Genomic DNA, 16,404 nt, shown 5'->3' on the forward strand with positions numbered 1-16,404 from the left:
GAAAGGCTGCTAATAATCAACCTGTATGTGCAGCAGGCACTGAACATGCTTGCTGCTCCCTGAAGAAAGAAGAATGACTGTTGAAGAGTATCTTGTATTGCTTTCACCATGAACATTAAATTTTCCAAATTACCATTCAGGCTTTGAAGGAAAGTATAGAGCACTGTCTTAGCAGAATGGCCACTAGGCTGCCAGCTGCATGGTATGTTCAAATAGGAACATTAAATTTAGTTATTTATTTAGGCCAAAATACTCTTTGCAGCCTTCACATTATCTAGTAATGATAAGGATAGGAGAAAAGTGAGAAGCCACAAGGCATTTTGGGCCTTTCAGACTACACCACCACCTCATTCACATGAAGTTTGCTTTAAAAGTAAGACAGCTATAATTCAGAAATTTTGCTCAAGGTTAAGAAATCAATAATTCTCAGTGACAGTTTCATGACACTGCATGTTCACTTCCAAGTTACTTCTAGGTTACACTCAAGTCCTGTTACTGAATTCTGGTACATCAGACTCTGGAGAGAAGAATGCTAGTGCAGCTACAAGTGTCAGCTCCCCCCTTCTCAGGCTTGGCTCCCAAAGCACCACACAGCTCACACATCTGAACTGCTAGCTAAAATGCTGAGCAAAACATGCTTGGTTTTGGTTTGTTTTTAACTTTTCAGGATATGAAAAACTTCATCTGAGTCATGCATGCATCTCAACAACGTTGAATCCATCAGGATGACAACTAAAGCACTACTTACAATGAAGCCTTCAATACAGGCCCAGCATTTACATTACCCCAGGGTTTTAAGGAATATTCAGAAAATGAACATTCATCTCAAAACTGATACCCTGAAGTCACAAAATTGGTCACTAGCCTCTCAAGCTCCTCCAGCTCATTTCCTCTATATTTACTGCAAAAGATAAAGACTCTAGTTTTACAACACAAGACCCAAGTCACCTGTCTCCAAAGATGCAACATTTAAAGGTATCAATAAAGGACTTTCTTCTCCTCTAGTGCTTTGCTAGAAATCAGCTTCTTTGGATTATTAGCCTGGGAACACAGGAACAGTGAACTAACAATCACCAATTAGTGCCAAGGCTTATTAAAAATCTGAAGCTGTTGTAAATCATTTGTGTTACAAATGATTTAAAGCAATTGCCTATCATTATGAAGAGTGTTTCATGAGTCCCCAAGTGCGTTAATTAATGCTCAGGCTTTGGAGGAAAGCCAAAGGAGTTGTCTCCAGCAGAACGCCTGTGTCAGCCACACAATGTGTTAAAGAGAGATGGGGGACTCAGAACTCTTTGCTTCCACCAGTCTGGCATGGGTCTTCAAGACTATTGTCTCCAACATCAGATCTACTGACTAGTGATTCTCTAAAGGTTTCATACTTTCAGAAATAATGCCTTCTCAGAATTCAAGATAAAAGCAGAATAAGCAATATTTTAATGCTTTCTCTACAGAAAAATAGAGATTTTAAATGTGTGTATCTTGCCTTTTATGGTAAGTCTCCCAGGTTTTCACTGAGTCACAGTAAGTATCTGAGTAGCTATGGAAAATCTAAAATCTAATCTGTAATAAACCAATTACAGCAATTACTCTAGCCTGTAACATGTGCCACCAACAGACATTTCAAAAGCATAGAAGTAATTTTTAACTAAACCTTGGATATGTACAAAGCCCAGGTTCAACTTCAGATCTTGCTTTACAGAAGAAAAAAGAATAGGTTTCTAGAGTTACTTTCTGCCAAGCTGAGAGTACAGAAACATTAAAGATTAATTCAGAAGAGCCAGTTCCATCAATCACCATGTTGATTTTTCCTGCATTAAAGGTCCCTGCACTTTATGTGACCAGTCAATGCTTCACCCAGTTACAGCAACAAAATACATTCAGATGTAAATTCTGAATTCTGTGCCAAATCACAGTAATTCTGAAACTGTGCCAAAATGAACATGCAGTTTAGTACTGAAGCATTTCAGACAATGAAAGGTCTCCAACTATAATACAATTAGCAATGCATTCTCATTACCTTCTCTGGTTTTATTCCTCTATAAAAAGTAATGAATGTAAAATCAAAAAATGCATTATAAAAGCTATGAAGACATTTTTTACCTGTGCAAATATAAATTCTCAGACATTTTAAATGACCCAAATAAGGCTAGTTTATCGAAAAACTAATGATGTTTAAATACCATATTGACAATAAAAGGTAAATTACACAAGGATAACCAATTATGAATATAAACCATAACTAATATAGTTGTCAAGTGCTACTCAATCTTAACTTTGAGTTTAAGGTCTATATGTGACAAATCAGAAAACATCAGTTTCCTGAGAAACTGAAAGTTGGGGAAACAAAATTACTTCATAAGATAGTTCTTCATGAGTATGAACTTACTCCTGAATTAAGAGAATATCTAAATCTCAAGCATTCCTAGTAAGCAATATCTAGTAGCTTTTAAAAATGCAATAAAGAAACAGTAAGCAAGATATTAGTTTAATTATGAACAGAAATGGTACTAAACCAAGTAATCAAGTAATAAAAAATTATCAAAACTATTACGGACAGAAACATTCATTTTTTCAAAGAATGTTTGGAAAGAAAAAAGCTAGTAACACATCAAATCAGAGGAAGGATGGTGACCTTTACCCTAAACAACCTGGTAACATTAACAAGGAGTAACCAGTGAGGGCTGAGACGGGCACACTAAGGGACAGCTCCGAAGAGCTGGGCTGTGCTTCACAGGACAGGTGACTGCAGGCCCAGCTGGCCAACTGCACTTCTGGCAGGCTTCACACTTATACCTGACTGCTCCCTTAATCACCTTCCATTTGCAGAGAGCTAGGAGGAAGAGACAGGGTCAAAATCATGCTCTCTATCCCTAGATAAACAGGGAATACACAGGCTTTCCAGTCAACATCTCAATTCCTCATCAACTGCCAAAAGGAAGGAAAAAAATTTGTGCAAAAACACAAGTTAGAAAATAGGTATTTTCTTCCCAGCCTTTACAAAGTATCATAATATTAGGAAGGGCTGGAGAAAATTGGGAAGCTCAGTAGAGGGGTACACATTCTTTTAAGCACCAGCTGAGTGCTCTCCTGGCAAGGGTTAACTTAATTGTTACCATCTTTTGACAGCAGTAAAATTCTGACAAGAAGGGCTGGAAATTAAAATACCTCAGGCAGACAGGAAATTTGGTGGTGTTCTCCCAGCTGCTACTCTATACCTGATATCTATGTTCACTATAACATTATTTCTGACAGCTCTTCTCAGTCTTCACAGGCTGGCACTAGATGTGACCACAGTGCCAACACATCCAGTGGTTAGCTCCAGTTCCACTGCATGCTCTACTCAGGCTTTCATTCAGTAAATTAAAAAGAAATGTGTTATTTCTCTGATTGTTTTCACTCAGAATATGGAGATAGCCTGAGGAGGGAGGCAGCTGAGTTCTGTAAATCCTGGGAAACAATTAGACTGCCAGAGTATCAACAAGGAACACTGTTAGTCCCAGAAAATGGTGGATCACCATTTCATCTTTGCTCAAAAAAATTACTTTCTCCCTGAGACTTTGCAGCAAAAATGGTATTTCAAATAATCCCAGTGAAGCAAGTTTAGAGTGAAATATAAAAAGAGAATGGTTCAAGAGAGATGGACTTTGAAGTCTGACACTAAAAAAGGCTCTTCTGCAAGCACATGCAGAAGAGTTTGGCCACAGGAGTTCACAAAAGATTTAAGATGAAGGCTGCTACAAATATTTCATCTATTTAACCAGAAATTAGAAACTCCCTTTTACATTCTAAGTACAGAGACTATAAAATTAAATAGAAAAAAAAAAAAAGCCCCAACATACTTACAGGTGCTCCATAACCAAAGATTTGTACTTACCTTTCATTATGAATTACATTAGAATACCATTTATTTTTAAATTAGCCATTAGAGTTTTTTTGGAAAGGTGAAGACAAGTGACATACACCATAGGAAGACATTTCATATACCTGTTCTCCTTGCCATTTTGTATCACTGAATGCCTATCAGCAGTGGTTCTTTCACTACAAACATAAGTGTTGCGCCGTGTCATTGCTCCAGGGGTAGTATTATTCTACAATTAAAAAACACAGGTTTGTTATTCCCCACAGAAGGCTTTTCTGAGGTTAGTCTGCATGTAACAGAAGGCTTTTTACTTAATGCTAGTTCTACACAACTGTAAAACTTACAATAATGAAATAACTCAGTATACAAACTCCATCTAGTATTTGAAAGGAATATTGCAATTAGAAAAAATAATTCTAACAAGTTGTTCTTGTATTTCATACTGATGGCTCAAAATTAATATTCCTTAAAGGTTTTAATTACAAACGTTCTGAATTACAAATTCTGAGTATATACAGCATTCTTCTACATCTGCATAGCCTGTGTCTTTATAACCTATTTTTTAAATACTTTACCACTTGTAGCTTGGAGAATTTTCCTTTAAGTTAAAATCATACCCTTAAACAAGATAGGAAAAGCAAAGACTTAACAAACAAATGTGGTAAAATTCAGTGGGAAGGTAAACATGGACTTCTAAATATTAAGATACTATGAAACACTAGACAAGTTTTAAAAACAGGGAAGAATAAGAGACAAATTGCAGAGAATTTTAGTAAGACATTTTTTAAAATACACATTTCAATTACAAGCATAATACATTGAGGACAAGAGAACCAGGGGGACTTAAACTACAGACCTTACTTTAGAGGGGAGAAAAGAAATAGAATTACTTTGCCTCTGTCTTTACAGAGAAAGAGGGTGGAGATATGCCCAAGTTGGCGGTCAATTTTCCAGGAACGACTGAGAAGCTACAGGTAATTCACAGATAACAGAATTATAAAGAGTTAGATGCAATTACTGTAGGAAAAGCAGGGTGGTCCAGACAAACATGCACCCCCAGGTCGTAGAGGAAGTAAAAGCTGGCAAGCCTTTGTACTTTTTTCTCCCCACCCCAAGAACAAAACACAGGAAACTGCAAATGGTTGAATAAGTAGAAAAAAATCTTTAAAAGTTTTCTTTAAAGAAAAGGATCACGGGGCAAAGCGGGAAGCAGAAAAGGCTATAAACTTCAAACATCACTGCTGGGGAAAGTCTTGGAGGAGGTCAGCTTAAGGGAATGACTGGTCAGCACCTGGATAAGCACATGTTGAGTGAGGAGGGCCACTAAGAATCAGGCAGGGGACTTCATGCTCAACTAACCTTTTGGAGCTCTTTGAAGAATTATGCTATGACGGACAAGGGAAACTCAGCGGATTTTAAAAATAGCATTAAGAAAAGGTTTCACATAAACGGTCACAGGAGAGAATCATGGCAAGAAGGATTAAAAAAAAAGAAAGGAAAAGCTAGTTCAAGCACAAAAGCAGAGTAGCCAAACCTTTGTTGTTTCCCAGCCTGAAATAAAACTGTTAAAGTGGAGTATTCTCAATAAATACCAAAAGCTCCTCCAGTACCTTAAGGCAAAATATTTGCTATCTAGGGAGTCTCAAGCAACACATTCCCTGAGCTATTTAACCTTGAGGCCATCTTGTCTAAGGGACTGCTGACCTGTTTGTTACACATCTTTTTATACAAATGTACAAATTAAAATGCAACAGTGAAGTGCACAACCTCTTGGTGTTGAAAAGTACAAAGACAAAGGATATTTTAGATTGGCAGAACAATTAATTAACATGTTAGATGCATGCAGCTGTCTAAAGGGTTCTCAAGTATTCTTCACTAGATTTTCCTTAGGGATAAGCATGTGGCAAGCACCACATGCCTTCCTGGCCCTTTCCTTGTGCTTTATTCCTTATACATCACTTGTCTTCATATACATTCATTTATTTAAAAAAAAACCCACCACCAATTCTTCCACTTTGACATTTATCACTGTATAAACTCCTCTCTCTTTACTAAGCATGCCAGCAATGAAAGCTGTGCACCTAAGGTGAGGTTTTGTTTATCTGCTCTTGGGAGACCACACTGTGCAGGACTCTTCTTGGAGGCCTCACAAACCAATGGTACAGCAAAATATTGCTTATTTGCATTTGCAGATCATTTTGTTCTGTGTTATGAACATACTAGAGGATGAAGCACCTAAAACATCCAACACTGGTCTTCTGGAGGGAAATAAGTACAATAATCAGTGGCTTCCTTCTTTCCTCCTGCTCCCTTTGAACATGAAATGTTGGTTTCCCTGGAGAAAACACCACATAACATTACAATGTATTGTCATGTGGCACATCTGGGAAGACAAGACTGCAATCTCTGTGCTGGACCAGACTTTTAAGACTATGCATCTTCAGGTTTGGGAGTTTTGGTATTCATATCTGAAATGAGAGCACTGCAAGGACATGCTCTCCCAGCTCATTCTGAAATGCAAAGATGGAAGCACCAGTATACATTTTTTCCTGTTTGACTCAGATTTCAGAGGTCAGAGGAAGAGATTTAAGCACTTCAAGGTTTCAAATTTCAGTTTTGGCAAGAATAGTCTTGGTATTGGGGCCTTTACACTTTCTAGTGCATGACCTTTCACGATTCATCAAGGGAGCTCTTCAGCTGTGACTTTTTGTTCAGCCAATCTGCAGACTGTTAATCTCTGGACATGACTAAACAGCACAGGTGCACAGCACTGGAAACTGGTGAGAGCAGCATTCCCTGATGGAATGACAACTCCCAGGTCAGGGGTGGCTGCCTAAGTTCATCTTCATGGCACTGTGTGCCTTCTTTGCAGGAGGAGCTGACACAGCCCAGCACATGTTGAGACTTGTGAGCACATGCACAAGGTCCAACACTGCACAGAGGATGAATTTGTGGTACAGAGTCCTCCCCTTTTCCTAGAGAGAGTCTTGTGTGCACTGCTCAGGCAGGCTGTTTCCCATTTAGAGACACCAGGGGAAGGACTGATGAAAAACTTTCATAAAAGCTTCTGACTAACAAGAGTGAACCAATCTATTTAGTTAAGAGCACTAGTATGGTATTTGGTCCTGGATAACTTTTCAAATGTACCACCTATTCTCCTATTTCAGTTTTCTCAAAGCTATTCTAAGGGTTCTGGGACAGCTTTATTACAACATTGAGGAAAAAATCCAAAGCTCTAAGAAACAAACAAGGAATTATTAAGACACAGATATATCAGTTCCTGCTAACTATCCAATGTCTGTAGCAGGTTTTCATTATTAATTTGGTATTTTCCCAAACAGCTTGAAGATTTTTGATCTGTACTTGTTCAGCTTGCAGAACAATTTTGTTTACAAGAGTTTAAACACTCTTATCAGCTTTAGAAGTACAGCTTGGAGCCCCTCACTCATCCCAGACTCAGCTATCTGCTCTCCAAGCACAACTCTTATCCTTAAGTGCAGGCTTTTATGCTTTGTTACTCAATAACAGCAGCACACATCTGACTAAGGGTCTGCAGCAGGGACTGGTTCTACTGCTTTTGCTGTTCTGTGAAAATACTAATTGTTTTTGTAGGATATTTTTACATCTCTTCAGTGCTTTTCCATCATATTACAAATTTCAGGACTTCAGTGCTCAGTAAAACAGAAACTCTCTTCACCTCAAACTTTTTTCAACCTCAGGACAATATGGTAACTCCTGTATTTTTTTCCTTCTGGATGCATGCCAACACTGTAAGAAACAGAATTCCCTACTCAGCTGCAGGAAATGACTAAAAACTCATTTTTTCAGTGCTTCCCTTCACTCCCAACAACCAGAAAGCCAAAGTGTCATTTTTGCAGGGGGGAGAAAAAGGAAAGGAAAAACAAAAGAGTTTGAACTGTCTGGTGTGAAGAGCTATAAACAGAGACAATTTTAAACACTAATTATTGAGTGACAACATAAGTCTGATTTCCTGTTCACCACCTGGTATCACTGCTAGTAAAAGATCAGCTGGACCAGTTGCACACTGAGTCAGGGAAGTATTGAATGATTATGAGCTGAAATTTCATTTCAGGTACAGTAGTAAGAAATTTGAAATAAGCCTACTGGAATAAATCCCCAATATTTGGGAGTGGCACAGAACAGCAGATGAAAAGATACTGAATGTAAAGTATGTTGTAACTGTGACACAAATCTTTTCAACAAGGCACCATACAATACTAAGTGAAGGCCAAAGTAGGACAAAACTGCTTTGATTATCCTACCATTTTGAAATTCCATAGCTAAGAACTGTCTTTTAAGAGAAAACCAAATCTGAATGGTTTCTGGACTGATCAAGAACAAAGGGAAACTGTGGAAGACCACAAAAACAAAAAGGGTCCCCCAAAATCCTGAATTCTTATTCACATTTATGAATAACAGCTGCTACAGTAGAAGATGTGTTTTTCCAAGGAAACTCTTGGGCTGATATCCCAGAGCCAAGTCACTACTAGCCACTGAGTCAACTGACAATACAGGGCCAATGAAGTAAACCAAATTTCATTTCACTTCTTTTGCTTCAGACTGTCCTGCAGCTCAGGAAGTTACGTTCTCATTTGCTGTAAGTAATGATGCTAATTATTGTGACCAAAGGAACTGTGACAGCTTTGTGGGATGAGTTAAAAAAAACAAAAATTCTGTTGCAAGTTGAACAAATTGAATAAAGGACTGAGAATTTTTTTTCTTCTGAAAAGAAGAAAGTTTTTCAATACAAAATTCCTAAGTTTTAGAAATTAAATGTCACATGACTGAAGCATTATGTGAAAACAGATTTCCAACTTTGCCTTTGAAGGAGGAACCACAGAGGACACAAGTTAAAGCCAAAACGAACAAAGGATTTTCTTTCTTTTGGCACAGCGCCTGTTGCTAAACCATGAACATTTACTGTTTTGCTCCTTTGTATGTTTTTACTGTTGTTGTTGTGGTTTAGAGGCAGGTGGGGGAAGCCCACAAGGACAAAAGCCAGGAACACTCCTTTTGAATACAGGCTGAAATGCATCTTTGAAGGGTTTTTAGAACTACATTTCTTTGATATTCTTAACAACATAACTATGACTTAAAATGGTAGTTCCTTATACACATGAAACTATAAAACAGGATAACAAAAATAGAGATTTCATTCTTCTGTACAGAGGCCACAGAGGAGTGGTTGGTGATATCAGGAGTAACATTAACTACCTTTTTTTTTTTTACTTTTTCTTAATACCCAAATCATGTCTGTTTACCAAGAGCTACTAATGCTAATTATGAATACTGACTACTTCAAGACACTGTTCAAGAGGTAACTTTAATAGCTGACACTGCAAGGGAAAAAACACCTACATTTACTCTTGATAAATGAAAAGTAAAATCAGCACCACTGATAAATCACACATTTAACACTTTTTTTACACCTCAAAAAATTAAAGGTTTTGATAAATAAACGTTTGTACTTACACTAGGGACAGCTGAACTTTTCTTACGTTCAGGAATATCAGCCTTGTTGGGATTGCTGGCATTCCCAAGCATTGGGCTAGCTGGTGCAATTCCTCTTCCTGCAACAGCACTACTGCTGGATTTTCTTGACTGAATTCCTTCCTCTTTGAGGTCACTGTCTGTGGTACTAGTCTGGCTTCTTTTAGGATATGCCACTACTGAGGGGATGGATGGTCCAGCTTCAAAAACAAACAAAAGAAACAGGAAAAGGATTTTTCTTCTCAGAAGTTCAGTGACTATTTTTTACCACAATGGAAATGTATTCACACATGAGAACCAACACAGTTAACACTGGGAACTAGAGATGCAAAAAGATAATTAAATTATTGAAATAAACGTATTTCAGGAAACAGCAGCATATTGTGAAAAACAAAAACCTTTTAAGGTGAAAGTACAACTCGATTTTTAAGGTGAAGGTACAACTCCAAGAATTTCATTAAGGTTTCTCATTTGGCTGCTAGAAAAACATTTTGGAGACATCTTAAAGACACTTAACAAGCAACTGACTCATTCAAACCAGAGCATCCCTCATTAGCACAGAGCTGCCATGTGCTGCCCAGGCCAATTTCCTGAGACAGGCAGGTGGTGGCACAGCCCTGGGGCACAGCAGCACCGGTGCCTGCTGCTCTGTGCTCCTGCACCAGCGGCTCAGCCTCCCACGTGTGCCAGGAACGCACAACTGCCCCACACCTGAGAATGAGGGAGCCCCTTCAACAGTGCCAGGCTCCCTCCTGCTTTAACAGCCTTCTCCAGACTGGGAAAGGTCTGTGGGGTGGGTCAGGATTGTGTTCTCTGACATCTCACACGCCTGATGTTACCCCTGTAACATCAAGTTGTATCAACTTCTTAGTTAAATGTTTTAATAAGAATTAATCAAAAAGTGTATGTAGGTATATACATAGACAGAAAAAATACATATAAATACATAAGCATGTATAATATGTAGCTAAAACATGTTTTACAAGTATCAAAATCCTCAGTAACTGGCATCCCAGAAGACTCCCCAAGCAAAGCAACTTCTGAGTGCAGAGAATGCCCAAACTGGGATTCCTTTCATGAGTTAAGTGTCTGAGCAGGAGGATGTTTAAGACATTTAGAAAATCCTAATCTACTACATTGCACTCTCATTAAGCAGAAAAGTTGTAAGTTTGTCAGAGTCATTGTTCTTCAGAAATGGAATTCCTGGGGGACAACCAAGTGACACTAGCCTCAGGAAACAGGAAACCAGAAATATTGGCAAACTGACATTTCTTCAAGTTTTAGACACAAGCTGACCTACTAGTGTCAAAAGAAAACAAAAGCTGAACAGACATACAAGAGGATGGGGGAGGAGTGCTGTGCTTTTCATGAAAAAGGGGGTTGCAACATTCTCTTCAATTTGTGTAACAAGATTCTGCCAGCACAGTCAGGAATTTATGGGACAACACAAGGCAGAACAAGAGAATTAAGTTGGTGTATTCAGTGCTCCTCTAAAAGCTCTTTTGAAGGCTTTATAACAAAACCAATTTAAAAAAATCAATTATTCACTAAAATATTCAACCACCATGCTGTGAACTATGCTGTTGTCATCCTCCTTACACTTGGGGCATGGAGACAAACCCAGAAACTGAGCAGAACTGGCAGTCACTGTACTCTGCAAGATGGAAATGAGAAAAGCTCACCGTGATCACTGTACCGCCGCTGCTTCTGGCTGGAAGATATGCTTCTCTGAACTTTGTGATGAGGAGATTGTCCAGTGCTATTATTAAGATCACTACTGGGCCTAACTTTGGCAAGTGAAAGATTGCTGCTGGAGCTTGAATCACTTGCATCCAACTACAATAGAAATGAGAGTATGAAAATGAGAAGTTCAGACAAAACAAGTTAAAACATCCAGCACATTCTGGGAACAGGAACAGGGGGGTGGAAGGTGGCTCTGCTACATGGGAAATTACTGATGGCATGGGCAGCTGCCTAGAGGTCCCACCTTCTTTAATGTTGTTGTACAAGTGTCTTAGGTAAAACTCAGTAGAATTTGCAGCTCCTCAAAGGATAATCAGTAAAGAAAATCCATTTGTCCTTTCAGAACTGTCCCCTCAGAGGTCTCCAAGATTTTTACAGGAAGAGAGGATACACTTTGTAGGGGCCACCACACCAACTCCTCCAGCAGAGGAACCAAGAGCACCTTGCTGATGCTGAGCCCTCTCAGCACTGTATGGAAGGGTAATGTAAAATGCAAGAACTTCTTCAGGTTGGTCAGTCCTGCTCCTTGGTTCTCTCAGAATAGTCACAGCTGGCACATTCACACCTGAGCTCCTAGACTAGCCAGGACAGAGACTGCTGAGCAAACAGGGAGCTCTGGAGAGCCTAAATCAGGTGAGAGCAAATCTGCCTAATTTGGATTGCTGATGAGTAGAACAACATGACTTCAAGTGCAATGGATTTTTGTGCAGGAATGCAATGCCTACAGTTACCGACTTAATTTTTGCTTCTAACTCTGCTAAGGACACTTTCTGATTTTCTTCCTTGCAGTTTTAACAATGGTACTTACCTCTGATGACTTCCTTCCTAGCAGTAAGTATGTAGCTGTGATTTCATCATACTTCATTTTACTAAGGGATTCTTGAATTTCTTCTTGAGAATATCCCATTCCTACCATAATATCTAAAACCAAGCAAACATTCTGTAAGTAACTGAAACTCTGATGTTCAAGCTAGCTGAGTGCTCAGGAGAAAGGATGGAACATTTAAAGAATTAAAACAGAATTAATTTTGAGAACATAAACCCGATCAAGTATCAGTTTTAAAGGATTTGTTACTTTTTCCAAATGCCAAACAAATACAGAGTGGTGATAGAGAAAAAAAAAAAACAACCCTCCCACATCATGCAAACAGTACATTACTGTGGTTCTGGAAAGTAACCAATTACCTATTCTTTTCTGGTCCGAGATGTCTAGCTCTGGTTCAACAAAAGGTTTAAGTTCATCCTCCTCATGCCCTGCATTGATCCACCTGTCCTTCATAATTTGCTATGAAAAAAAAGTTCTGTTAGTACAGTACACTTAGCAGCAAAGAAAACAAGCTGTGGGAAGAACAACTTCTTTATGCAACAATCACTAAGGTCTTTCCTAGTTTTTATTTTCCAAAACTTTTCCAGCACCTATTGCTTTGCTCCAGTGAGGAGAATGAGCTACACACATCAAGCCAAGCTTCTCCCCACAGTCACTTGTATTCCAGCTCACACCTGAGAGCCTGCACTGCAGACCAGGAGCAGTGTGACAACTTTGACATGGCTTGGAATTCCAAGCTCCACCAACAGAATTCCATGGAAACCCTGTTTTGGTCTTTACTCCTCCATGAGGGCACAAAAGGCAACTACAACAGCCAATACCTCCAGCTCACAACTGAAAACGTGGAAAACAATGTGGTGGATCACCCATTAATGCAGGAATCCACAAGCTAACCAGCAAGAAAAGTTATATGACATAGAAAGTGTTGTGACACATTGATTTTGAAAGTAACAAGACAGGTCTATTACAACCCCAGTAAAAAATATCTTTGAAGAGTCATGTGCTTTCATCAACAATCTCACCTCCACCCCAAATATGCATAGGAACAGCATGGAAATAATAAATTACAGCTCAAAAATGCACATTGCAGAATTTGATGCACCTCATTTGTGCAATTACCTCTAGAGTGCCTCTTTTTGTTGGGTTTAGCACCAGGAAACGTTTGAGGAGGTTTTCACAGTCTGTGGACATGTAGAAAGGAATCCTGTATTTTCCCCTTAGCACTCTTTCTCTAAGTTCCTTGGCAACAGAACAAGAACAGAAAGTAAGTTGTAAGCAGGAAGTTACTTAAAATATTAGATAAACGTGGCCAACATAGTCCACAAAAACCTACCTTTAAGTTCTGTCCATCGAAGGGAAGAGATCCACTCACAAGAGTATAAAGAATAACACCTAAACTCCAAACATCTACTTCAGGTCCATCATATTTCTTCCCTTGAAAGAGCTCTGGAGCAGCATATGGTGGGCTGCCACAAAAGGTGTCCAGTTTATTTCCAACTGTAAACTCATTGCTAAAACCAAAGTCAGCTATTTTAATGTTCATATCTGCATCTAGCAATAGATTTTCAGCCTGGAAGAGAAAGAATGGTTTGCAGATGAATAAAATACTTGATTTAAAATGCTGTTGATTGCTTTTACTCATTCTTAAAAGGCAAGAAGCTGAAATACCCATTAACATTCCCTTCCTTTCAAGGTCTTTAGGTGTGCTTTAGTCAATCATTAGCATGTCCTGTTTTAAAAATCTCTGTACAATGACTTCAGACTACAGGAGCTGTTTCACTGCCTGAAAACTTGTTACCATGTTTTTCTCCACAGAAATGAATCTTACATTTTGATCTATTCAGATGAAAATAAGATATAGTTTCACTATCCATACTTATTAGCATGGTATTCTTGCAGTAGTTTGGTAATAAACATTATCTTTAAAGTGGTTTCAAGTGTTCTTTTTTTAATTGTGGTATTGTTTTTTGCCTTTTTTAAGTTACAAAGCTATGACAAGTTGAACAAATTACGTGGCAGTACTATTAATATAAAAGGCGCAGTTTAAAGAAGAGATATGCTGTTTCATGCCAAGCTACAAAGAAGCCACACTTCAGTTTCATTATCACTACTGGTAATTCATTCTGTTCAACATCAATTCTTGTCATATCTCTATCAAACTATCACTTAAAAAAAAAAAAAAAAGATTTCTCATCTAACACTGACCTGCATCAGATCTGAATGCGACCACTGGGGGAGAGGTTATCTTTCAGCAGCCATTAAATGTTTGCATTTAAAAGCTTTATAAATCCTCTTCCTTTTATTTAAACTGGTTCTAAGCTGCAAATATTTCTCAAGACTCACTATAACATATGCAAATAAATAAATTAAAAAATCAGAAAGCTCAGTATAAACTGTATTTTATAAGCAATACAGGTCACACCCACAGGTACAGAAGCTGACACACATACACTGCACACACTTTTTCCTACTCACCTTGAGATCTCTATGAACAATATGCTTTTGATGGCAATACTGCACTGCAGATACTATCTGGATAGAAAACAAACCAAATTATGTAAGTGATATCTCAAAGAAGCAGGAGTTTTAATCAAAGATTTCAACAATTATTATTGAAGCTGACAAGAAGTTATCCAGTCAGAGCTACATAACCAACTCCTACAGTGACCAGTATATTTGGGAAAAAGCTGCTGAATAACTTCAATGTTATTTGATCTATTTGCTTTCTCCTATACTTGAACCAGGATTTTGTTTTTCCTGTGGGGCTAATTATAGACCAGTAGAAGCAATGACTTTCAGAAAGGTTACTGAAGTATTTCCATTCCCATACTGTATACAGCTATAAAAGCTTTCCCCTTAGACTGAGCTTTTCCAGGCCCTCTCCAAAGGTGATTTTTCATGCCATGCCAGAGAGAAAAGGGTAAGAAATGGGCTTTGATTATTTGAGAAACTACTGGGAAACAGCCTGTTTGTCAAAATTTATGCAATGAGAAGCAACTAGGCATCTGACAGAGATCTGCTAAGTGCATATGGTTAAGTGTGTTTTGTATACTGTAGCAAGCTCAGTGGAAAAATTCTCTTGTGTCTCTCAAGTGCAATGGAATAATTTCTTCCACGATAATTTCCAAATATCATAAAGATTTTCCTGCAAACCATATAAGCTATTTACACAGTGCAGTGTCATAGTACATTGCTTCTCAATGCTTCTCATTGCTGCAGAAATTCACATGTATGGAAAAGCTGGATAAAGTATTATTCTTACATGACCACAAACACAGTCAAATGCATTTTGTCATGCATGCACGGTCAGAATTGAGGCAGATGTTATGACCTGTTAAAATAAGTGGAAGTGCACATAAAAACAGGAATTCTATTTAAATAAATATATTTTCAGTCTTCATTCAAGAGTAAGAAGACTTCCCCAGCAGAAAGATGAGGTAGCATTACTGTTACAAGAAAATAACTCCTGATCAAATCAGCAGTTTAGTAAAGGATTCCCTGTACTGGTGAAGGAGCAAAGGTTCTCTCCCTCAGCATTTAGAGCACGTGAAAGGTGTTGGTAGGTTCTTGGTAGGTCAAATAACTGATGCACCAGTAAGTTTTGTGTTTGAAACTTAAGCACCAAAGTGATCTTTGTGCCCTGTAACACTGAATCACTCCAATGCAAAATGTCACCTTAGAAACCATGCAGACGGTGGAAAGCTGAAGTACTATTTCCATTCCCTACACCTTCATTCGGGTTTGGCTTTTTCCTTTATATGCTGGTTCCCTCTCTCAGACTCCAAGTTCAGCTTTTTCCAGTTACTGAAACTGCCAAGGTGCTCCCATGCCACCACTTGTCCCCTCTTTTGGTTTCCCTTCCTTTTCTCTCTGCTGCCATTAGCTCAGCCCCAGCCACAAGCTCACTCTGCAGGGGCTTCCAGTGCTGACAGCATGACAAACACTTCAGGCTTCATTCAGGACTGCAGAGACACAGCACCAGCACCACTCACTCACTCCTGAGCTGCTTTTCTGTGCCTGCCTAAGAGCAGAAGGCTGAGCAGATGATCAATCAGCAGCTTCCTTTGGAGATGCTTTTGAACTCCTCTGCACTGCAACAGGATGGCACAGAGACTGCAGAAGTGAGTCCCATCCATGTGAGGTGAAATAATCAAATGTGTAGGACATTAATAATTGAAGAACATAACTGAATGAAAAATAGCACAAAGCATGGCTGCTCCAGACTGAAACCTTTGTCTTCCAGCTTCCATCACTGTTTCCACTGACAGCTCCCTCACTTCCTAACCTTCTTGTGTGAGGAATTTTCTGACACTTGGCAGGTGAAGAGAAGGGGAGGAAAGGCATCTGAGCTTTTTGCTAGAAGTAACAATTGGAACACTGAAAAACTTTTCTAAAGATTGATTTCAAAAATCTGTATAAATACAGGTTTTGAAGAAGTTCTCTCTAGGCAGAAGAACCATTC

At 38.7% G+C, this 16,404-nt stretch overlaps 1 protein-coding gene across 17 annotated transcripts in view; it reads right to left on the reverse strand.

The window, feature by feature from the left end:
* The window catches only part of MARK3 (microtubule affinity regulating kinase 3), a 60,978-nt gene that overhangs the window by 11,971 nt on the left and 32,603 nt on the right, over positions 1-16,404 (reverse strand). For all 17 annotated transcript variants that reach the window (XM_064714337.1, XM_064714328.1, XM_064714333.1 and 14 more), the window contains 8 exons: positions 14,418-14,474; positions 13,276-13,512; positions 13,062-13,181; positions 12,302-12,401; positions 11,925-12,037; positions 11,056-11,209; positions 9,356-9,573; positions 3,988-4,091 (listed from right to left, as the gene is read on the reverse strand). In XM_064714337.1, the coding sequence (XP_064570407.1) occupies positions 3,988-4,091; positions 9,356-9,573; positions 11,056-11,209; positions 11,925-12,037; positions 12,302-12,401; positions 13,062-13,181; positions 13,276-13,512; positions 14,418-14,474 (1,103 nt within the window). The remainder of the gene's footprint in view (positions 1-3,987; positions 4,092-9,355; positions 9,574-11,055; positions 11,210-11,924; positions 12,038-12,301; positions 12,402-13,061; positions 13,182-13,275; positions 13,513-14,417; positions 14,475-16,404) is intronic.

The sequence above is a fragment of the Zonotrichia leucophrys genome, chromosome 5, assembly GCF_028769735.1.
Source record: "Zonotrichia leucophrys gambelii isolate GWCS_2022_RI chromosome 5, RI_Zleu_2.0, whole genome shotgun sequence".
Classification (NCBI taxonomy): Eukaryota; Metazoa; Chordata; class Aves; order Passeriformes; family Passerellidae; genus Zonotrichia; species Zonotrichia leucophrys.